We start from the raw sequence: 23,945 nt of genomic DNA on the forward strand, positions 1-23,945 counted from the left end.
TTTAGGAAATTATCCAAACCTTTTTTAAACCCTGCTAAGCTAACTGATTTCACCACTTTCTCCTTACAGTATGCGCTCGAGTGGTGTCTAAATGTTGGCCCCCAGTTATAAAGCTTCCCTTTAAGACTATATATTGCAACCAATACTGTTTTTCAAGATTACCGTATTTTCACGTGTATAACGCGTGCATTATACACGATTTTTACAAACCGTGCATAACCGTGCGCGTTATACGTGTGAGCGCATTTTACAATTTTTTTTTCAATACGATCTGGCATCCCCCCTGCGAACCGGCATCCTTCCCCCCCGCTCACGTCACCCCCCCTCCCCTGCGATCCTACATCCCCCCCCAGCACCGCAAAACATCTCTTACCCGATTGGGCACCGGCACCAGCACCAATGCACAGGATGTGCCAGTGCCAGTGCCCGAAGATCCTCCCTCGTTGGGTTGGGCTGGGCTGGGCTGGGCTGGGCTGGGCGGTGCGGTGCGAGAGAGATCCTCCTTCTTCCTGCGCCGGGCTGGACTAGGTTTTGAGCATTTGCGCATGCTCAAAGCCTTCTGGTCTCGCTCTCTCCGAGATATATGGGTGAAAATACGGTACCTCCATTAACTCCAGTGATATAGTGCCATCTAGATTCTGCTTGGATCAAGCAGTTTTCACTTGAACATTAGGCTAGGGATTCACTGTTGCAGTACATCGAGGCTGTGCATTCTTTTCATTTCCATCTTCTGTCTCTTCTAATTGGATAATTAGCCTTGAATGTTCTTGGCTAACAGACTGAATGGTGCAGGTTAAGGTTATTAGACAGCATGCCCCAGAAAGTACAGACATCATGCTGCACATGCAGTAAGCAGATTCGACAGCAGGCCCAGGAAGAATAAATGTCCCTTCCGATGAAAAGACAGGCATGACATTAGAGGGAACATGACAGCTCTTATTATATGCCTTTGGTAAATGCGCTCTGGAAATGATCTACAATAAACAGCAGGACGTGCACAAGTATATTCAGACTTTGGTATAAAATATCTTTGCAATGTACTTTTCATACACAGAAACATATGACCTTCAACGGAATATGTAAAAATGTAAATTAAAGTAATATGTGTAGCATAATGAAACTCATTTATTTATTGACCCAAACATTTGAAAAAAAAAAGAAAAGAGTCCTTGTAGTGTTCTATTAAGTCAACCAGATTAAGTATAAACATGAATGGTAATTTTAGCAGGGTTGATCAGAGAAATTGTCACAGCATTACAAATCCTTTTTATTTTTAGAGCACTGGTTCAAATTCCAGTTCAGATGTAAAGTAAGCCAAAAATCCTGTATCTCAGGGGTGTCCAATGTCGGTCCTCGAGGGCCGCAATCCAGTCGGGTTTTCAGGATTTCCCCAGTGAATATGCATGAGATCTATTAGCATACAATGAAAGCAGTGCATGCAAATAGACCTCATGTATATTCATTGAGGAAGTCCTGAAAACCCGACTGGACTGCGGCCCTCGAGGACCGACATTGGACACCCCTGCTGTATCTGAATGCAAAATAATTCCTATCTGATTCCTATGAATTCACAATCTCCACTGCCCACCTCTTCGCTGTCCTGAGACAAGGATACCATGAGAGAGAAAAGCGATTGTAACTGCATCCTAAAATTGTTTACATTTACAATAACTAATTTAAAGAAGGCTCAAATTTCATATTTTTAAATTTTCTGTAACAAACTGCTAATGACATACATTCAAGGCCCCCATCCCACAGCTATGATACCTGCTCCAAAATTCCTCCCTTGCCATGGAGTTGGCTGTTACCCATGCAAACACTGTGGAGCCTGAATGCCAGATTGTAGAAGAATCTATGATGACAGTGGCAGTGATGGTGATGGCTGTGAAAGGGGCTCTGATAGAGTGAGAGTGAGGCAGATGTTATAAAGTGGCTCCTCCCGATCTGGATCTTGCTTCTCCCATTCCCTGATTCAGGATCCCCCATTTTATTTTCCTTTTATTTCTCTTACCTCGCTTATGATCTTCTCTCTCCTTTCATCCTTGTTTCTCACCCCCCCAACCCCCCAATTTCTCTGCCTCTACTAATACTTCATCTCTTTCCAACCCTGAATACTAAGATATCTATGCCTCCAAAACAACATGATGCATTTAACCTGACATGAAAGAAATGTCAGAAAACAACTTGTGGGTCAATATTCAGTTCCCATGTCTGCGAGTATTCTAGAAACCAGGAGGGGCCTTAGGTATCTGAAACAATCAGAGTCTTAGCGCCCCCCCCCCCCCAGTGTATCCCAGGATCCCCCCCCCCAGTGTATCCCAGGATGAAGAAAGCTTGCCATTTTGAAGAGGCTGCCTTCTGGCAGGAGGGAGGGACATCCCTCCTGTTATCTTCTGAATAAGGTATGAGGGGGTGGGTTGGGGGGCATGGGGGGGGCCAAGGTGACCAAGACAGGAGGGAGTGGGCATCTTTCCTGCTGATCTTTATGGGGATTGTCAGGGGTGTGGGGGGTCCAGGTGGCCGAGGCAGGAAGGAGTGGGGTATCATGGGTCCAGTGGATCTGGGGTTCTGGGGGTCCAAAGGGTGGCTGAGGCAAGAGGGGCGTGCATAAAACATGCCTTTAACACATGTGTATATGGCCTTCCTCCCGTATGATGATAAATATTATTTCAATTTCATGATAGAGCTGTTGGTAACACACTTACCGGCACCTCCAGACCTGTTGATAATTTCGGGTCATTAGAAGTCAGTGCTACATTTTGTGCATCCCCAAGTCAGAGTGCTTGTTTTAATATTAATGACCTTGTTTCAATACTAATAACCTCTTTATACTACATTTTGAATAGCAGAGTTGGAGGTTGCAACAAACCCACGGAGAAGCCTACAGTGAGCCATTATGTGCATCAGTGGGTAAATTACTTTGACACTAAACCGGTTCAAACTGGCTTAGCATCAGTCACTACAGGCACAGTGAGTTTAGAGCATCTGGCCCTTGAGACTAATGTATCCTGCCTTCATCCACCGGCTTTGGTGTCAGGAGTACAATGGGTAGGGTTACCAGACATTTGGATTGCTCGGGACATGTCCTCCTTTTGAGGACATGTCGGGGGGTCCGGACGGTTTTTCAAAACCCAGCACTTTTGGTTTTGAAAAGCTTCCAACAAATCACCGTCGGGCAGGAGGGCATCCGCGCATGCCCTCCTGCCCGACGGGAGCAGGTAGCGGGGATGGGGTGTAATGGGATGGGTGGAACTGGGCGGGCCTGGGGGCAGGTCTAGGGGGTCTGGATTTTCCATTTGGAAAATCTGGTAACCCTAATAATGGGCCTTGTCCAGTTTCAAATGGCCAGCCTTGGTACCTGGGCCCAGCAGGTCTGGGAGTAAATGCTGCATAAACTACACAGAGTCATAGCTCTTAGCACCCTAAGATATAACATTTACCCACAGGTTGTTTTTCCGTTGTCTGTTGTCAACGTCCTTCCGTTCAGACACAGCTTTAAACCTGTTTGTAACGCCTGAAGCTTCAAGGCATTTTTTGCCACTGCCAGCTCTTACTTTTCCTGCTACAGCTCTACAGTATATGATTAAAACAATCTTCACCCTTATGCAGAAGCTCATATGCTCTTTAATCATCATCTCCTCCTCATCTGCCTATACCAGTATTTCAGGGTTTCCTTTCATCAGATGTCAGTCTGCTCAGGCTCTCCCGTGGCTACGCTACTTCCTTAATCATGATTAATCATGTGATTAAATGTTTTAATCGCATGATTAATTTAGAATAACATTTTAATGATTGTCCCAGCCAGTTATTGGTGGTAATTGGAGTTAATTGGAGCTAAAAGGCACTACGACGGGGTGCTGAGCGTTATTTTGCCACTGTAGCTGAAAAGAGTGTTATCTTATTTCAATAAGTTCCCATTTGCAGAAACAAAATTCTATGTTTTGACTTTGTTTCACCTATATGGCACCTATTCTATAAAAATTGTAGGTGCCTACTTTCTTTTATAGAATACTAGTATAACAGGTTAAATAATTGTGTATAATTTAGGCACAAGTGCTTACGCCAGCCAGTGTTCAGTTGTGAAGGCCATATCTGGCTAAGGATATAAGAAGAGTTGAAGCGGTCCAGAGGAAGGTGACAAAAAATGGTAAGAATTTATGCCAAAAGACGTACGCGAAGAGCCTGGGAGACCAGAATATGTATACTCTGGAGGAGAGGAGGAAAAGGTGTGATATGATATAGAACCAAATCTTTTCCAGAGAAGGGAAAATGGTAAAACTAGAGGGCATAAATTGAAGTTGAGGGGTGGTAGACTTAGGAGTAATATTAGGAAATTCTTTTTCACAGAGAGGATGGTTGATGCCTGGAATGCCCTCATGAGAGAAGTGGTGGAGATGAACGCGGTGACGGATTTCAAGAAAGTGTGGGATGAGCACAGAAGATCTCTAATTACAAAATGAATGGTATAAAATGAAGAACTAGAGCTGATACTGGGCACCAAATATGGCAATTTGGTTTAGAATGGGCTCAGGAGGACTTCAACAGGAACTCCAGTAATTTGGAACATGAGGATGGTGCAGGGGAGATTTTTCCAGTCTATACACCACAAATGATGAGAGAGTTTGGATAGGCCAGAGTGAGCTTTCAACAGTAATTCCAGTACATGGAACCTAAGGACAGAGCCGGGTAGACTTCTACAGTCTATGACCCATAATATCAAAGAAAGAGTAACTCTTGGGCAGACTGGATGGACCATTCTGGTCTTTATCTGCCATCATTTACTGTTTTACTCTGTTACCTAAATGCCAGAGATACACATGTAGTTTATAGCATTTAATAAGTCACATGCATAAACGTGAGTCTCACCCATGCTCTGTCCACAGTCTGCATATGTATACATCCACCTGTCAAATAAATGTGCTATAGGCCCCTTTTATGAAGCTGTGGCACACCAAAGCCCATAGGAGTTGAATGGGCTTTGGTGCATTTACTGCAGAAGGATCACTACCATGGTTTTGTAAAAGGGGCCTTAGATAAGATATGCGCATATCTGCATGATAGCGCTTTGGTACCATTTTGGCATTTATGCACATATGTCTACATATGTGCATGCATGTCAGTATTCTAATCCTTTATGCATATAATTAGTGCATAAATAGTGGCGCCTTCTTTAGATAATATCTTTTATGGTTGGTGTAAGTGCTCAAGTCTAAATTATTGGCATGTATCTTTACCTGTTATGCTAGGTGCCTACTTTCCTTTATAGAGTAGGTGCCCTCTGAAACATCTAAATATTGGTGCACTGCTATAGAATTGCCTTTAAGGGGGCATTTCTGTAAATATTGCTAAAAATTAGGCATTAAAATAGGCTAGAGCCCAAGTTGGCATTTGGGCACCAATATTTAGGTGCCTAACTTTGGGCACCAAGGGGCCAATATTGAGACCATGGAAGGGAGGCCAACTAACATTTCTTTCTCTACTTTAACCCATAGCCTAAGAGAATTAGGTATTTGTCCACTTCTGCTTCATAATTTTCCTGTTACATTGTGGTTCTGGGCTTGTTAGACTCCCTGTTACTACCAGGATCAGTGTGTGTCATACCTGGGTCATTGTGTACTGATAAAATAAATCATTTTTTCCTCTTGCTGCAGCTTATGGGTTGCTCCTGGCTTTTAGCTAAGAATGGTTACTTTGATGGGGATTGGGTGATGGCTTTCCATACTCTCTGAACACAGCACTTGCCTTATTATTTACACTATGTAACACAATTTTTGTTCCTGGGCAGTAAGTATAATTTTCTAATTGCTCATACCTAAAAGTATAGAAAATATCTGCTATTTCCATAAAATTTTGCTTTTGTGACCAGGATAGTCAAATTTTGCAATTTATCTATTTCAAATGTGGAAATGCTGAATTTTTATCTTTTCGTTCTTATAAAATTATAAAGAGCAACATATGAATCACAATTAACATGCATTTATATTGAAGTTATATAAAGATGACCACAAAAGATTTAGAAGTGAGTAGTTTTTCAAGATTTGCGATTTTATTGTAAGTCACTTTTGTGAATCAGCCCCCAGATGTAGTTTCCCATCATGTTTTCATTATATTGTCCTTGGTAGAGGTGTTTGAAAATCTATTATATCTTGATGGAAGCACTCACCATGCTCTTCTGAGTATGCTTTCATGTTATCCTTGAATGTCTCCTTGAATGTCTCCTTGAATGGCTTCTGACAAATTATTTCATTAGGCCCAATTTGATGTGCAATGGTGACATCAACTCTTTCCGGAGCTCCACCATTTCCCATTTGACATTGTTTCTCCCCACAGGTCCATTGTGGCCAGTCTTGACTTTGGTAGTGTGCCTTTATGTCCCTGCTGTCCCAAAGGCAGAGATGGCAGGGAAACCTGGTAAAACTGCCTTGGAAACCCATTAGGAATGCCACCATTTTGAAGTCTCTCAGCCATATTCATCATTCTTCAAGGCACCTAGTAAGGTCCTGATGCTGTTCTAATCCTCTTTAAGGTACACTGAGTGAGCCAGTGGAAGAGACAGGTACTTGTTCCCGTTATGAAGCAGCATGGCTTTGATGCTCCTGGATGAGCTGTCAATGAAGAGATGCACTCTTTTGGGTCACAGGCGATTCCAATTGCCTCAAACAGGCTGGTCACATTGTGACAGAAGTAGAGCCTATCTTGATGGATGAAAAAGGTAACGCTTCCTCTGATCTGTAACACTTTCATCCAACAAGTTCTACTGCTTGAGCCTAGATTTCAAAAGCTTGGCATTTGACTTGGTGAGACCAAGATTTCTAAACAAGCTGTTTGATTTGGATAGTATGGGTTTCTCTCATCATCTGCACCACTAATATTGTAAACTGGATCTACAGTGTCTCCCTCACTATCTGACTTGCTGCTCTCTTCTGAAGACAGTTGCTCTCTCTCAGAGGAGTGGATTTGGGGACCTCCATATGAAGGAAGTCCTGATTTGTGATTGCAGATGTATGCTTGCCACTTTGACATTTGAAAGGGTCCACCATGCAGAATTAGCAGTTGCTGAGTGGCCAGTGGGTTCCCTTGAAATTCATAGGATAGCAAACTTCATGGCTTTCTTTTCCCCTCTTCCCATCCTGTAGCAGAACAAAATGAAACTGTGGTAATGAAAACAATAAATTTATTTCACCTATGACTAATGTGTATGAGGTTCTTGCAACATATTTCATATATATTTTCAAATAACATTGAACATTTTTAATTTTTAATATTTTAAAAAAATTAAACATTCTAAGAAAAATTTTAGCAGAAAATTCTGCCATATTAGTGAGAATCAAAATTGTCTTACCTTCTAGAGTTTTTTGGCAGTGTTCACATATGAGGTGCCCAAGGTTTGTCTTGATCCCCAACAGGCATGCCAAAATATGCCTTGTAGGCTTCACACCTCTTAGCAGATGCTTCTATGGAGTACTTTTTCTCTCTTGTCTTGATAAATTGACCACATACATAACAAAATGCATCTGCAGGATGTTTTCAGCCTCTGAATGTCATCTAAAACAATGTAAATATGTTACCACTTAGGCAGCTGGAACTGAACTGAACTGGTGAGCTTAAGATCTCTACAATTATACTGTACTACTATTTATATTGATGGAAAGTTCTAGAAAGTTCTTGTTATTCTAAGGGATATTTTTACTAAGGCCTATGGCCAAAATTAGTGCAGCAGGTGACTACCACCAATTTTAGCCCACAGCAATTCAGAAATTGCTATGGGTCAAAAAATCACAGCTTGTAGGCATGTCTCAGGCTTTGAGGGATTAGGTAACATAGTAAGATACATAGTAAGTTATGGCAGATAAAGACTTGGGTGGTTCATCGAGTCTGCTCAACAAGATAAATTCATAGCATGAAATACGATGTAATACTATATATGCATACTGTCGCAACCCGCGGGCTCCTGATCACCGCAGCGAGCCGGGTTCACTGTAACCATAACTGCTCCCAGCGCGTTCCCTTCAACTAAGGAATCCTTCAGGCTATCTAGGCAACCGCTTAGGGTGAAAACAATAGGTCCAGTGTTCACAGTGAAGACAGGCAAGAAAATCACACACACATCCAACAGGTTCAAAAATAAAGATATACTTTTATTTCTGACCCTGGGTCAGAAAGTTCTGGTATTTACCAGGATGTTATAATATACTACAGTACATTCTTTCAAAACTCAAAGTATACAAAACAGGGACAATCAAGCCACCTTGGCTTTACCAGCACTAGAATGAATGTGTTATCAAAAACAAGAAAAAAAAAAAAAAAAAGAAACCCCAAAAAATCAGAATCATGGCTGGACTTCAGTCCCAGTAGCATAGTCCTCTTCACCAGCCTTCAAGGACAGTGGTAAGTTTTAGCAGTGTTCTTTTCAATGGTGAAGCAGAGAAGCACAAAACACAAAGTTCATGACAAAAAGACTTTCCAAAAATCATAAGGTATACTATCCACACTGACACTCTGGTGCATGCTGACTGCAGCTAGGGAATTATGCAAACGGAGCTCCTCCAAAGCTGACGTTCCCTGCAGAGCCTTATCAGTGGTAATTATTCTCCAGATGTGTGGAGGGGAGCGTAAGGAGCAGGGCTTCGTAGTTAAACGGTTCAAGCAGTTTAGAGCCAAAACAATATAACAAAATGCTTCAGAAGTTAGTTTTTCAAAGTTAGAAAGTTCTGCTGTACACTGCTTAGCCTCAGGATTTCACCAAGCCAGAACAAACAGGTAAGAAACTAACAAAATTCTTCCCACCTCTCAATTTGTGTCTATAATCTCTAACCTCTCCCAAGGTTCACTGGTCAAACCAATATCCATCGGTTCACAAACTTCCATCTGGTTCTTAATGGTGGGTTCAGACTCTTCTGAAAGATCCACCATTTCACATTCTTCTCCCAACTCCTCAGCATTCAGCCTGGGAGAGAAATCATGCTCCTAGTTCCTCTGCTCCTCCCCCTCTCTGGGTCTCAGCTGCCTGGTTTTAACAGCCTCCAATTTGCCCCTCCATGCTCTGAAAAGGGGGAAGGGAGAAAGCTCCCTCTGCAACTGTGTCTGCTTAGCTGACAGCTTCCTGCCAGTTCTCTGGCCTTCTGGGTGATGTAGTTTCCTAGCTCCTGAGTTTCTTTGAGCTCTAATAGCAGGCTTGGGAGAGTAACCTGCAACTGGACTGAACTCTCCCTGGCAGTCACTGGCTGGCTCATCAAAGTTAGTACAAGGGAAGTCAGCGCTTTCATAATCGGCAGGGCCAACCTGGTCAGCTCTCCTGCATAGGGTCTTCCTGGCTGCTCTTCCTGGCTGCTCTTCCTGGCTAACCCTGTGCCAAAGCTAGACGGAGAGCTAGATTTGTCACAATACTTGATCTTGATTTGTCCTTGCCATTTTCAAAGCACATACTGTAGAAGCCTGCCCAGCTCTAGCCTCATTCTACAACTACTGAAGCTGTCATTAAAGCTACACTCCAGCCCTTCCAAGTCTCTCCAGCCACAATTGAGGCACAGGATGTAGAAGTCTGCCTGGCACTGGTCTATCTGGAACCAAAAGGAGACAGGAAAGTTGTACCCCACGCAGTAAATGTACAAGCAGAAAAATGTGAGGACAAAAGGATAGTCCTTCCATAGGAACACACAACGAAAGATGCTAATCTTCTTTCTTGCAAATCCACACTTTATTCCAGGACCAGTGGGTTATTTCCCTCTACCCGCCAGGACTTTGTAGGAAGCCTCAAATTTCAGAGGCTTAAACCCCTCCCCCTCTTACCTCATCACTGTCCCTGTGAACATCAGTTAGTCTTAAAGCAGCCAGGAGCATCTGTAGAGGATAATAACAAGAGAGGGGAATGGGGAAACTCCCTAGCAAGTAAGTCAATTCTGCTCATATCAACAAATGCAACAATGAAAAACAAGAGAACAGGTCATAAAACTTTAGAAACCTGAACAACAAAACAATGCTACAAGGAGACACAGCCTGCACTGTAATCGATCCTCCACTGCATTTATCACCCTTTCAGTCCCAGCTCCATTCCTATCTATCCTTCATTCCATTGCCTCCAAGGCCATTCTTCCTGTCCTTATATTCTACCCCCACCCAGCTTCTCTTCCTTTTTTACTCTTTCTCTTGTACCCCACCCCAGGACCAATTTCTCTGTCATCTCTCCCCTGTCCCTTCCCATGATACTGCAACTGTCACCTTCCCCATTCCAAACATCTGCCACTTTAACCCTCTTCACCCAACCACACCCCAACACCAGAGCCTGCACCAATTCAAACCCCCACCCCCTAATGGTATCCTCGGACCACTCTCTCCAGCTCCTTACTCCCCCACCTACCTCCTCCACGGCCACTGCACTGAGTCTTTGGGCAGGCTTGCAGCGGCTTGCCCCAAAAGCTGCAAAAAAACCCTTGAATATTCCTAAATATAGTAGACTCTCAGTTATCTGACATCCATGGGGATTGGTAGATACTGGATAACTGTAGTTTTTGGTTGCTTGAGAGTTACTATAAAAATAGTTTTGTCTCCCTTCCCACCTCAATCTCTTCCTCTTCGTCTCCCTATCACCCCCACCCCCATTTGTAAGTCCAGTATCTGTTCCTCCCTTCTCACCCTCATTTCTGGTCTAGGTCACTTTATCTCCTCCACTTCTCAACCCTCCCCCTCCACACTTATTGGTCTAACATCCATCCATCTCCTCTCCCCAGTCCTTCACCCTAATGGACCCTCCACACACACACCTGGTCCACCACCCCCACAGTTCTGCCCTCCCTCCCTTCGTCTGGGTCTGGCCTCCTGGACCCCCCATTACTTATCCGAGGTGGCAGCAGCGGTCCTGACCTACCAACCCCTCCTCTTTCCTTCTGTGCTAAAAAGCAGTTGCAGTCCTGATCCGCCAACCTTCTTCCCACACTCCAGCCCCAAAGCAGTAGCAGCGGCAGCAGTCTTGACCCACCAACCCCCCCAATTCCTTACCCAAAGCAGCAGTGGCAGCACTGTAAACAGGCTGTTTGCGGCCAGCCCTGGCAGGGCCTTTCCTCTACCGCATCCGAAGTGATGCGGCAGAGGAAAGGCCCTGCCAGGGTTTGCCATGAGCAGCCTGTTTACAGCGCTGCCACTGCTGCTTTGGGTAAGGAATGGGGAGTTGGCAGGTCAGGACTGCTGCCACTGTGCTGAGACGCTTCCCTGCTCGGCGGTGTACTGCGCATGCAGAGGCACAGAGGCACACAGGCACAGAGTTTATCATAGTGCGCATGCGCTACTAAGGGTTTTATTAATATTGATATTTATAATCGGCCTATCTACAAATCTAAGCAGGGAACAAAAATCACATATAAAGTTACAACATGTAATATATACAATTACAATATGACAAGACAAAAACAGCATAAAAAGAGCCATCCTCAAGCTGTCACAAAGCTCACACCAAAAAAGCGCTCAGTCATATAAAGGCAGGCAATTGGTGAATCAGCAAGGTATAGGGTGGGTTCCCGGAATAAAGTGTGGATTTGCAAAAAATAAGATTAGCAAAGGTAAGAACCTAATCTTTTGTTTCTGTGCAATCCCACTTTATTCCGGGACCAGTGGGATGTAACAAAGCAGTCCTGAAAAGTCAGGGTGGGACTGATGAACCTACTGCCAAAACAAAGGCACCAAAAGCCGCATTTTACTTGGCCGCCACATTGATCCTGTAAAACTTGGTGAACCTATGCAAGGAGGACCAGGTAGCAGCCCTGCAAATCTCGTCCAGAGAAACAACCGATGACGCTGCCTAAGAGGATGAAACACCTCTGGTAAAATAAACCCGCACCACAAAGGGGGGCTTCTTCCCGGCCGCCATGTAAGCCACGGAAATGGCCATATGGATTCACCTGGAAATGGTGACCTTAGAAGCTGGCCTACCCTTGCACAAGTGAGAGTCCCTGGCAATGTATATTTTTGATTTGGCCTACCCTTGCAGGCAGGACTTGATAGAACAGGTGATCAGAGAAGCGAAACTCATCAGTGATCTTCAGGTACTGCAACAAGATCCTACGCACGTCCAAGAACCGCAACACCCAGTCCTGTTCCCTTGAACCAAATGAAGCAAAAGCAGGAAGATGGACTTCCTGATTCACATGGAAAGTGGAAATTACTATGGGAAGAAAGGAAGAAACAATGCACAGCATCACACTAGAATCTGTAATAGGCAGAAAAGAATCCTGGGCAGACTTGTACAGTCTGTGATTGATGATTTAGCCACCAGGAAGACCGTCTTGATCATAAGATCCATAAGGGCTGCCTGCTTCAGAGACTCATATAGTGGATGAGTAAAAAAACAAAAAAACAGAGAACCAGGTTAAGATTCCAAGTTGGACAGGAAAGTCGCAATGGAGGCCTAAGCCACAGAGCACCCTGCAGAAAACGAATCACGTCTGGATTAGTTGCCAAGGCGCCCCTCAGATAAGGAGAGCCCATACATGAAAGACTGGCAATCTGCACCCGGAGCAAAGCTACCGCTAGCCCCTTCTTCAAGCCACCCTGTAGGAACTCCAGGACCTGAGGGACCGATGGAGCAGCTGGGTCCATCTGTCACAGACCGCACTTGGCCTGATAACATCTCCAAGCCTTCGTATAGGCAGCCATTGTGGATTTCCCATTGCTGTGTAATCACAGCCAAAGAATAACCCCCTTCTATAATTACAAATAAATAGAAGCCCTATTTAAAAGGACATTGAGTCACCTCTCTTGTTCCTAGTCATTTATAATTAGGGTTTCTGATTTCATGTTTTAACTGCTGAATACTGATAAAATACTCCTCATGTTAAAAAGAAATTAAAATTGGTAAACACTGGGAAAATGCTGCTTCCCCTACTGTTATCTCAGACTTCCCCTAGCTTGCCTGGAATCCTGCACTCTGTTTTTGCGCCTTGCCTATGTTGACGATTCCTAAGTAACGTAAATATACCTGTTTGATTCAAGCAGAAAAGAGAAATAATCATTGTTTTTTTGTATTATTAAAGAACCCCCTAATTAACTGGAAAAATAACTAAAGTTACAATTTATAAACACCCAAGAATTATAATACAGTGCAGTTCATTAATGAATTTACAACTGTAGAGCATTAGCGAATCTGTGCTGGCTTTGGTTTCTGGGAACAATGTATTCTGCAGCTCTGTTCTGAATTTATTTGCCTCTTAACGCTGTTTCGGAAATCCATTTCATTAAGGCAGTAAATTACTCTAGGGCAGGTTTGTTGTGTTGGATATTGTGAATCGTTGAGATGTCAACCTGCACTGAGTCTTATAACACAATAATTGGAGTGTGACAAAATTCCCTAAAGCACAGTTTGTCATATCGTGTTACTTAATTATGAAACGGATAATGGAACTCATACAGCACTGTTGCTTATGAACACTCTGTGCTGGGGCATGGCAAGTTCAGCAAGCGCTTTCCTTTAAGGCTTTGCTTGACAATATGCCCACTAAACATGCATAACCATCCTTATGAAAGCTTCTAAAGATAAAGGACACTCACATTCTGAGTTCTAGGTTAAACTTCGGTGGAATTTGCAAATCAACTAGGGGCCCAATGTTCAAAACCCACTGAGCTCGCCATCCACCAATATTCAGGTGCACTTAAACCGAAAATGCTGATGAATATTACCAGTCACTTCTGCGGCACTGTCCAAATGGCACCAAGGTGAGTTGGGGTGGAGCTTGGGCAGAGCTGGCAACAGAGGCATACCTAGCTTGGTGCCTGTCAGCATAGCTATTGCTAGCAATCAGCATTTTCAGTTGGCATAACTAATGTCAGCAAAGGCCTATGGGAAATTATATCAATCTGACTCTGGCATGTGAATGCAGATAGACCCTGAGTGCAGGCAGACAGTGTCAAATAGCCCTGATTAAATCACGATTAGCTAAAAGGTGTTAATGTGTTAATGTCTGATTAAGAGGGTGCTTAAGACAATGGGTCCAGGTGCACAGATTACATTACATTACATTACATTACAGATTTCTATTCCGCTATTACCTTTCGGTTCAAAGCGGATTAAAATAAGAGTTGTGGAGGGAAGGGTTACAAAGTTAGATCAGAGATCATTTCTGAGAGAGGGAGAGGTAGGATCAGGGTTGGTAGGAGGGAGGTATTCGTGGTATTAGGCTTTACTCATGGATTTCTTGAAGAGTATGGTTTTTATTTCCTTTCTGAACCTCTTGTAGTCAGGGGTTGATATCAATAGGTTGGAGATTTGGTTATCTAGTTTTGCTGCTTGAGTGGCTAGTAAGCCATCGTAAAGTTTTTTCTGTTTTACTTCCTTGATTGTGGGGTGGGTGAAAGGGGTGTGTGTTTTTCTATGCCTGGTAGAGGTAGTTTGGATAAGGCGGTTGTTTAGGTAGGTTGTCAGAGACATACTGGAAATCACATATGACTTCAGCCTATTGTTCTTCTGTCTAGCACAGGTTTACTAAGGAGGGGGAGATTTAACTTCTATTGAAGCTCAATAGTTTTCTAAATTCAGAATAAGATTCCAAGCTATAAAAGCCTCCTCTTTGCAACACACATCTATCTCTTTCTCTGTCTATTTCTCTGTCTATCCTTCTCTTTATCTATGGAACCCGAAGCTTAGACTATCACCCCATCCCCCTTTCTCTCTCTGGCTCTCCCTAGAACTTCATGCCTCTCTTGTCTCTTTGCCTCTGAACTCTGTAAGGCAGGGAAACTGCTTTGCTCACTCCTTAATTGTAATACTTTTCTGTAAGACTATTTCTATAATATATTCTTTATGCAATCATTCTGGCTGTGCTTCTTATTTGAGTCTACTTCCTGGTGAATCTTCTGTGAGGGAACTGAACCTGGGACCTGGCGTGTGAAAGGGCGCCTCTCACATAACCCCTACCACCTAATATTGTGGGGGCCACTATCAATCCTTACAGTGCCCACCAATGGCGAAGCAACCTCTCCTCCAGGCAGTGGGAGAGGGATGCATGGAGTGGTCACATGACTGCAGGTCACATGCGCACAGCTGTCATCTCTGCCAGTCCCCTGCCCCAAAACAAGAAATTGATGTCAGGAGTGGAACCAATGGCTATGCGTATGTGGACCGCAACCCCACAACAGCTCCACTCCCCCCCCCATACACACACACACTACCTACACCCCCACCGCCCCACCCTTGGTACACTAGAGGTTGGCAACTTATTTAGCAATGATATTCACTTTGCTGACCTGTTAAATAAGTACATGAATTTAAGAAAACAAAAAAATTATCCTAACTTTATCCACCAATCTAACGGGGCATTGGTCTGAATATTAGCATCGAGGAACACAGTGGACAGTGCTTCTCAATCTTCAGTTAGGTTCCATTTATAGAATCACATCTAGCGGTGTCTAAATTGGACTTAGGCACAGGTAGGTGTCAAAATCTTAGGAGTCCCCTATTTATGCTACGGTTTTCTTGGTCTAAATATCAGTGCCTAAGACCAGTTTTGGCACCTAGATGCAAACCACTCCCAAGATCCACCCCCTAACCAGACCTACTTTCTGGTAGGTACTAGATGCCCAATCTCTCCTGCTGGACCCCCCCTCCCCCAAAAGCGGTCTTCACCGGCAGGAGGGATGCCCAATCCCTCCTGCTGGACACCCCCCACCCCCCTGCCGACCGTCCAGCCCACCCCCAGATCCCCCTCCACCCCCACCTGGACCGCCCACCACTACCAGAACCCCCCCTAACCCCACCCAAACACCCCTGTACCCCCCTCTAACCTTTTTTGATGGCTGGCTGGACAGATCTTTCCTCCATCCGAGCAGCAGGCCCGCCTTCATTTGAATTGCCCCTTCCCAGTGCATTATGGGATGCACCAGGGAGGGGCCTAGGGCCTGTTTGGCCCAGGCGTCTAAGGCCCCACCCATAGGAGGGGACTTAGGCACCTGGGCCAACCAGAATCTTAGGGGCATCCCTCCTGCTGGTGAAGAGCGCTTTGGGGGAGGTGTCCGGCAGAAAGGATTGGGCATCCCTCCTGCCGGTGAAGAGCGCTTTAGGGGAGATGTCCAGCAACTGGTGAAGAGTGCTTCGGGGGTCCAGCAGAAGAGGTTGGGCATCTCTCCTGCTGGTGAAGAGCACAGCAGTTTGCAGGGGATTCCAGCAGGAGAGATTGAGCATTTTTCCTGCCGGTGAAGAGCACGCCAGTTCGCAGGGGGTTCCAGTAAGAGAGATTGAGCATCTCGCCTGTCACGATTGTTACGGTTGTGGGGGGATGGATTGCCTGGGCCGCTGAGCTCAACGGTCTAATGCTTGTTTTAACTTTGTCTACGTCAAAATGTAAAAGTTCCATCAGGCAACCTGTCAAACCTTTTTGGTTATGGTTGCTGGATGACTAAGTCTAGGTCTGCCCACATCCCGCCCACCTCCTGCCCTATCCAAGCCTCCAAAAATACCCCTTTTCAGTCTGGGCGTACAGCAGCATTGAAAAGGTCTAAGCTGGTTTTAGATACATCTAAAACCAGTTTTGATTATCGGTACTTGAACGACCTGGGCCAGTTTTGGACTTTAAAAAAAAATTATTATTATTATTATGAGCCCCATAGGCTTCTTGAAAGCTTAAAACATGTCTTTTAAAGGCAGTGGAGGGTGCTGATAAGGGGAAATAGTGTGGGAATGAAAAGCAGCACTATGCTGAGAGGAAGTTTAATGAATTTTCCAAACCTGATTTCTGTTTTAGGTTTCTCCATGTGAGAGGTGCCGTTGTGAATCCAATGGTGAGGTGTTGTGTACTGTGGCAGCCTGTCCACAGACAGAATGCGTGGATCCCATGTATGAGCCTGAACAGTGCTGCCCCATCTGCAAAAATGGTATGTGCCAAATCACATGAAAAATGACTAAATGCACAACCTCACTTACAGCTGTTGCAGCTTAGCTGCAGTTTACTGGCCAAATGTGCTTTTCAGTCATACCAGCAAAGAAAAATCTTGAATTTTGTAAGGAAGGAGAAGTAATTTGTTAAGTTTAATGAATCTTGAGACATACTTTCGTAGAAACATTGCAGTTCTGAATGATTTTTTTTTTTTACTGTAACTTACTTCAGAGCCATCACAATATATGTTTATTTACGTAAGAAGAATGATTCATTTATTATTTATTTTTAAAATTTCTATATCGTTTTATTCTAAAACGGTTTACAATAAAATTACATACATAGAATATTGAAACAGGTCAGAACAGATAAAAACAAAAGCAGAAAGATTCAATCCTTGTAACAGGTCAAATGCTCAAAGAAATGCATCAGCGAATAATTGCGTTTTCAGCAGTTTCCTGAATGAACTCCTATCACCACATTTCCGAATTTGTCCAACAAGGCCATTCCACAGTTTTACTCCTGCACATGAAAAGACCATGGCATTCGTTTCCACATACTTGGGATTGGCCTTTGTTTTCAATAGTGCTAAATTTTCAGAACGCAGTGATCTTGATGGTTGGTAACCAGACATCAAACTCTTAAAAAATTCGGGAACCGTGCCATACAGAAATTGATTAGTGCAAATTATATAGTTGAAAAAGGCTCTAAAGATGGGAAAGTAGAAATCAATACATAGTACAAGGGTTGGTCACTGCTAGGACCCCCTGGTAATTTTCCCAGCGTCATATTGTATGCAATTGACCCTCAGAAATGCCACCAGCCACTCAAATATGTTTCATAGTGGTTGGGTTTATACATTATATCCTCACTGGGCCATTTTTGTTTTGTTTTTAAATATGTGAATGTCTTAGTTTTTCATAAAGTGCAATAGTCCCAAAGTTGGCACTATTGCACTTTATGAAAAACTAAGACATTCACATATTTAAAAACAAAACAAAAATGGCCCAGTGAGGATATAATGTATAAACCCAACCACTATGAAACATATTTGAATGGCTGGTGGCATTTCTGAGGGTCAATTGCATTCAATATTACGCTGGGAAAATTACCAGGGGGTCCTAGCAGTGACCAACCCTTGTACTATATAAGAAATTGATGACATAGTATAATTGCTTTATATTGGATTCTAAATGCAACTGCAAGCCAATGCAGTCGTCGGAGATATGGGGTAATATGCTCATATCTTGGCGCTCCGGTTATCAATCTGGCCGCGGCGTTCTGGTTCACCTGCAATGCCCTGCATTCTATTCTGTCCATATATTTTTAAATCAAAGGATTATATAGTACAGGAACAAACTGACATAAGAATTATTTTAAACTTTATTTTTCCATGGATCAATAGTGAGATAGACAACTTAGATAGAGACAGCGGGACTACAATTTAGAACCAGATTTTATAGGAATCCAAAGGAAATGTAACAAACCTGAGAAAATAAGTTTTAGATGTTGAAAGGAACATCCAAAATTGCATATCTATATTTAGAAAAATAAACAATAATACCAGGAAATATCAATTAAATGGAATATCTGGGGCTGCACTGATAGGCAGAAAGTCAGCCAAAGCAGCATTTAAATCCATTTTCCCACTGAGGTTGGATAAATCATAGAATGTGTATGTGTAAATATTTAGAATACATGCATGTCCGTGCATTGGTGTAGCAGAGAAAGAGCAAGAGCAATAATTATTATTATTCCCCAGATTTATATATTTATTTAAATTTGACTGTTCCTGGCTCTATGGGCCTGTTTTACAAAGCCATGCAGCAACAGCCCCGAAGCCCTATAAATCTCTATGGGCTTCAGGGCCGTTACCGCGCAGCAGCCGCTAGCTCGGCTTTGTAAAGCGGGCCCTATGTTTATCAGGTCTATTGAGTTTCTACGTTTTAATGAAATTTATATTTTATTGTTATTTATTATTTTATATTTTTCATGCCATTTGATATGATTTATATACCTCTTATCTTGTTTTATATTTTATTTTTGCAATTTTATTAATGTAGAGTGTATTCTTTCCAGACCAACAGACAGGCCTCTCCATCTGAGGAGCCAAAACACGGACTGTGTCGAGTCTTCAACTGGATCCTTTAACACAAGGACACTACCCCCCCCCCCCCTTCTATTAAACTGCGTTAGCAGTTTGGAGCACAGAAAGCTGCACTGAATGGCCCGCGCTGCTCCCGACGCTCATAGGAACTCATTGAACGTCGGGAACAGCATGGGCCATTCAGCGCGGCTCCCCGCGCTAGAAACTGCTAGCGCAGTTTAATAGAAGAGGCCCTACATTTATAGGACTTTTTTATACATGTTTTTATTCATGTGTTCCTGTATTTATTTTGAGTTTATAAAAATAAGATTGTCTCAAGGTTGACGTGTTCTATCCCATGTGGTGCACACATAGACAGGTACATGCCAAATTCCCTTCTAAGCACTATTCTATAAATACATGTGTTATCTTACATTTTGTGTATTTACAAGAGGGTATACACATGTCCGGAGCCTGGGTGGGGCTCACACTTGCCTACATACAGGGCAGGATTAACTAATAGGCCAAGTAGGCCTGATGAAGGAAGGCATCAACATTGTTTTTTCCAAACGGCGATGGGCCCCTCCAGCATCGATCGGCAACGTGGGCCCCACTCCAGTCAGCAACACCCCCCCCATCGACGGAAAGTAAGACAAACAAGCAACGCGGGTAAGAAAGGCAATGGGAACTGTAATTTTGCAAGCGGTGCTGCTTGCCCAAAGCTTCCATCTGACGCAGCTTCCTGTTTCTGCCTGGGCGCACGGTGGGGTGGGGCAGGGCAGGGGGGCCCAGTGTACTTGTGTGCCTAGGGGCCCTCGATGAATTAATCCTGCCCTGCCTACATACCTTATAAAATACTAGAAAGTATCCATCTATCTTTGGCATTTAGGTGTCTGCATTTACAGCAGCCCTAAGGCTGGTGTAAGCGGTCATGCCTAAATACTGGGCACGTATATACCCTGTTAGTCTAGTATTCTATAAGGGAAAGTAGGTGCCTTTTTCCTGCATAAAATATCCTCCTATCAGGTGCCCTCCAGGCATCTGGTTATTGCATTTCACATTGCCTCAGGTATCCATTTGGAGGCCATTTATGAAAGCTTAGCACATGCTAAATGTTGCATATTCTACTTTATACTTATGGGCTATTTGGCACTTAGGCTCAGATTCTATAAAAGGCACCTGAAGTTAGGTGCCTTGATTATTATGTTTGTATTTTGTAAACCGCTTAGGTTTAAGCGGGTTAGAAATGTTTTAAATAAAATTTAAATAAATAAATAAATAGCCATAATTTTTCTAAGTAGCTTAATCATCACCATTCATGAGCAATAATTAACTCATGATTGGCAAAAATTAAAATTAATTGGGTAGTAGGTGCTTAAGTGCTTTCAGGTAGGGACCTACTAGAGAATGACACAGGGACAAATTTTTCCCCATCCCCGTGGGAGCTCATTTTCCCGTCTCATCCCCATGAGTTCTTTTCCTGTCCCTGCCCCATTCCTACAAGCTCTGTCCTCATCTTCAGAAACCTCAAACACTTTAAAATCAAAGGTGTTTGAAGCCTGTGCGGTTAAGGCAGAGCTTACAAGAAAGGGACAGGGACAAAACTCACGGGGATACGACAGAGAAATTGAGTTCCTGCGGGACAGGGAAAAATTTGTGCCCGTGTCATTCTTTAGTACCTACCAGAAAGTGGGTTCGGTTAGGGGGCGGATCTTGGGTGTGTTTTGCATCGAGATGCCTAAATTGGACTTAGGCGCCGGTATTTAAGCCAGGAAACCCCCAGCATAAATAGGGGACTCCTAAGATTTTGACACCTACTTGCGCCTAAGTCCAACTGAAGATTGACAAGCGCTGTCCACTTTGTTCCTTGGCACTATGTATAGAATCAGGACCTCAGTGCACGCTAATATCTGTTAGTATGTTCTAAGCCTTAGTAAAAACGCCCCTTAGTAAGCCATTTGGGGAAGATATTTATAGTACTTGAATTTGAATATTGCTACAAGATACTGTAAGCATCATTTGAAAAGAAGGTTTAAAAATCCATGAATTAGTATCATAACTGTTTAAGAAACTCCAGTAACAAAACGAAATTCCTCAAGCATGATAATATTAACCCCGAGAGCACTCTGCGTCTGTGACAAGCAATTCAGTTTCAAAGGACAAAAAAGCAAAAGAAGCACTTGCATGATTTGCTTGCAAACGTGTAAATGAAGGGATGGCAAAATTAAAATGTAGCTTGAAAAAATACCTAGAGTCAGCACTGGTGATAAAATTGATATCTCTATTGAAAAAAGTCTTCAGATCCCTCACCCCCACCCCACCCCCATGGTTCTGGAATCTGATCGTTTAGATCAGCCTTCCCAAAAATTGCAACAACTTTGCAAAACGTGAGGGTCAAAAAATGCATAACATTTCTTCCTTGGCCGGCCAATCATAAACTGCCTCTTGATGTTGAAATCTGCTGTGTTTTGCTAGTTGATCACTATCTGCCCGATATTCAGCAGTATTTAGCTGGCCGGGAATAGCTCCCAGCTAGCTAAATCCTGCTAAGCCAGCTAATCGCCGATATTCAGTGGGAAACAGCTTATTATGTCCCGCTGAATATCCCGGCCAGTGACTGGCTAATATTTGCTAAGTCTAGTTGCCAGAGAGACCTGCCTAAAAAGCACATTTATCTTTGGCTACTATGCCTTAGCCAGCCAGACAATGAATAGTGGCTTGACCAGCTAAGTCTTTGATAGCTGCATTTAACCTGGAAATTCAATGCTGATGGACGGATTAAATATTTGGGTTCACCGCCAATCATGGGAGTAAGGTTGCCAGATTTTGTCTGTAAAAAAAAGAGGTCATGTGGTCCCACCCCGTTTGGCCCTCAGCCCCGCCCCACTCCACCCATTCCTCCCCAGACCCATGCCGTTCCAGCCCCCCCCCCCCCCATTCTGCCCTTGGCCCCACCCCCACATAGACTTCCACAAGTTCAGGACCACGTCTGGAGGACCCCCAAGCATGCATGGATGCAATGTGATGTCACATTGCATCCGCACATGCTCGGAGGCCCTTCAAACGTGGCCCCAAGTTCGGGGCCTTCCAAAACCCGGATAAACTGCTGGGTTTTGGAAATTCCCTGGGCACCTAGACAGTCCTCTTAAAAAAAAGGACATGTCCAGGTTTTCCCGAGCATCTGGTAACCCTACATGGGAAGTAGCCAGGCTGCCTCCTGCAATCTGAATATGTGCCCTTATGTACTCTCCTACCATGTCACATTAATAAATATTGTGTAGCAAATGTGTAGGGTATCTACATGAGTGTGGGTAAGTTTGGGGACATTATTCAGCCAGTAGCAGTTAGCTATATAGGAAACAGCATTGAATATCTGGGTGTTTGAAGGTGCTCCAAAGTTATGCTGGTTCAACTGATATTCAGTGCCATATCCAGATAGCTAACCGGACAGAGTTAGGACAGCATTTTCCCACAGATTCTATAAAGGTCGCCCAAATTTGCGCACCATACTTTGGGCATGATCCTGAAATGCATGCACAATTGAATTGGTTAACAAGCCAATTAATAGCGATAAGTGGGCACTAACAGTCAATTATTGACACTAATTAGGATTTGTGTGCACATCTAGCTGTGCGCTATTCTGTAACACTGGGCGCCAGTATCCCATTGTGTGCAAACCAAAGGGAGTATGGCCATAGGAGGTGCATGGACAAGTCAGAGATGTTCCAGATATTTGCCGCAGTGTTATAGAATACCAGGGATGTGTGCCCAGACTGGGCACCAAGAATTAATCCTTTTTTTTCCGCAGGTGTAATCCCTGGAGCTGAAATTTGGACGCAGGAATTGGCATCATGTGCCATTCTATAAAGGGCGCTCAGCCCAGAGTGAGCTTTATAGAACAGCGTTGAGTGCCGATTTTTTTTCCAGCACCGTTTACTGAATCCAGCCCTATATGTCAACCAGCATGCCTGGTTAATTCTCCAGGCACTGGCACGGATTTATCTGCAGGGCCCAGAACATCTCCTCACCATACCCATGGACCGCACTGACACTAACCAGACAGGCCATAGTGGTTAGAAGAAATATTCAGTGGTACTATCTGGTTTAGTGCTGTTCAATATCTGCTTTAGAGCTGGCCTGCATGATTTAAGCAGGCAGGAGCCTCATTGTCCTTATTGTGGATGACTCTAAGAACTTTCCATTCCTTTCTTAATAATTCCTAAAATTCTAAGAAAGCAAATAGAATGTTAGGAGTTATAAGGAAAGGAATGGAAAACAAAGATGAGAATGTTATAATGCCTTTGTATTGCTCCATGGTGCGAGCTCACCTCGAATACTGTGTGCAATTCTGGTTGCCAAATCTCGAAAAAGATATGGGGGAATTAGAAAAGGTACAGAGAAGAGTACTAGCGTTTTTAGCGCACGCAGGAAATAACCGCATGCTACACCGTGCGCTACGCTTCTAGAACTAATGCCACCTCAATACTGGCATTAAGGTCTAGTGCGCGTGGCAATGGAGCGCACCCTATTAGAAACATAGAAACTGACGGCAGAAAAGGGCCATAGCCCATCGAGTCTGCCCATACCAATGACCCACTCCCTGATTCTTACTCTCCTAGAGATCCCACATGAATATCCCATTTTCTCTTGAAATCTAACACGCTGCTGGCCTCAATCACCCGCTGAGGCAGCTCGTTCCAATGATCTACCACCCTTTCAGTGAAGAAGTACTTCCTAGCATCACCCTGAAATTTCCCTCCCCTGATTTTCAGCGAGTGTCCTCTGGTTACCGAGGGCCCTGTAAGACTGAAGATATCATCTTTCACCTCTATACGCCCAGTAATATACTTAAAGGTCTCAATCATGTCCCCTCTCTCTCTTCGCTCCTCCAGTGAGTACATCCGCAGTTTCCTCAACCTTTCTTCATACGTGAGTTCCCCGAGCCCCAAAACCATCTTGGTAGCCATTCGCTGAACCGACTCAATTCTCAACACATCTTTTCGGTA

At 43.7% G+C, this 23,945-nt stretch overlaps 1 protein-coding gene and 1 pseudogene across 1 annotated transcript in view; one reads left to right on the forward strand and one right to left on the reverse strand.

The window, feature by feature from the left end:
• Positions 1 to 6,308, reverse strand: part of LOC117355825 — a 36,759-nt pseudogene extending 30,451 nt beyond the window's left edge.
• The window catches only part of VWC2 (von Willebrand factor C domain containing 2), a 151,222-nt gene that overhangs the window by 46,985 nt on the left and 80,292 nt on the right, over positions 1 to 23,945 (forward strand). Inside the window, exon 3 of the mRNA XM_033934219.1 lies at positions 16,722 to 16,851. Within this exon, the coding sequence (XP_033790110.1) occupies positions 16,722 to 16,851 (130 nt within the window). The remainder of the gene's footprint in view (positions 1 to 16,721; positions 16,852 to 23,945) is intronic.

Source organism: Geotrypetes seraphini, chromosome 2 (assembly GCF_902459505.1).
Source record: "Geotrypetes seraphini chromosome 2, aGeoSer1.1, whole genome shotgun sequence".
NCBI classification, from domain to species: Eukaryota; Metazoa; Chordata; class Amphibia; order Gymnophiona; family Dermophiidae; genus Geotrypetes; species Geotrypetes seraphini.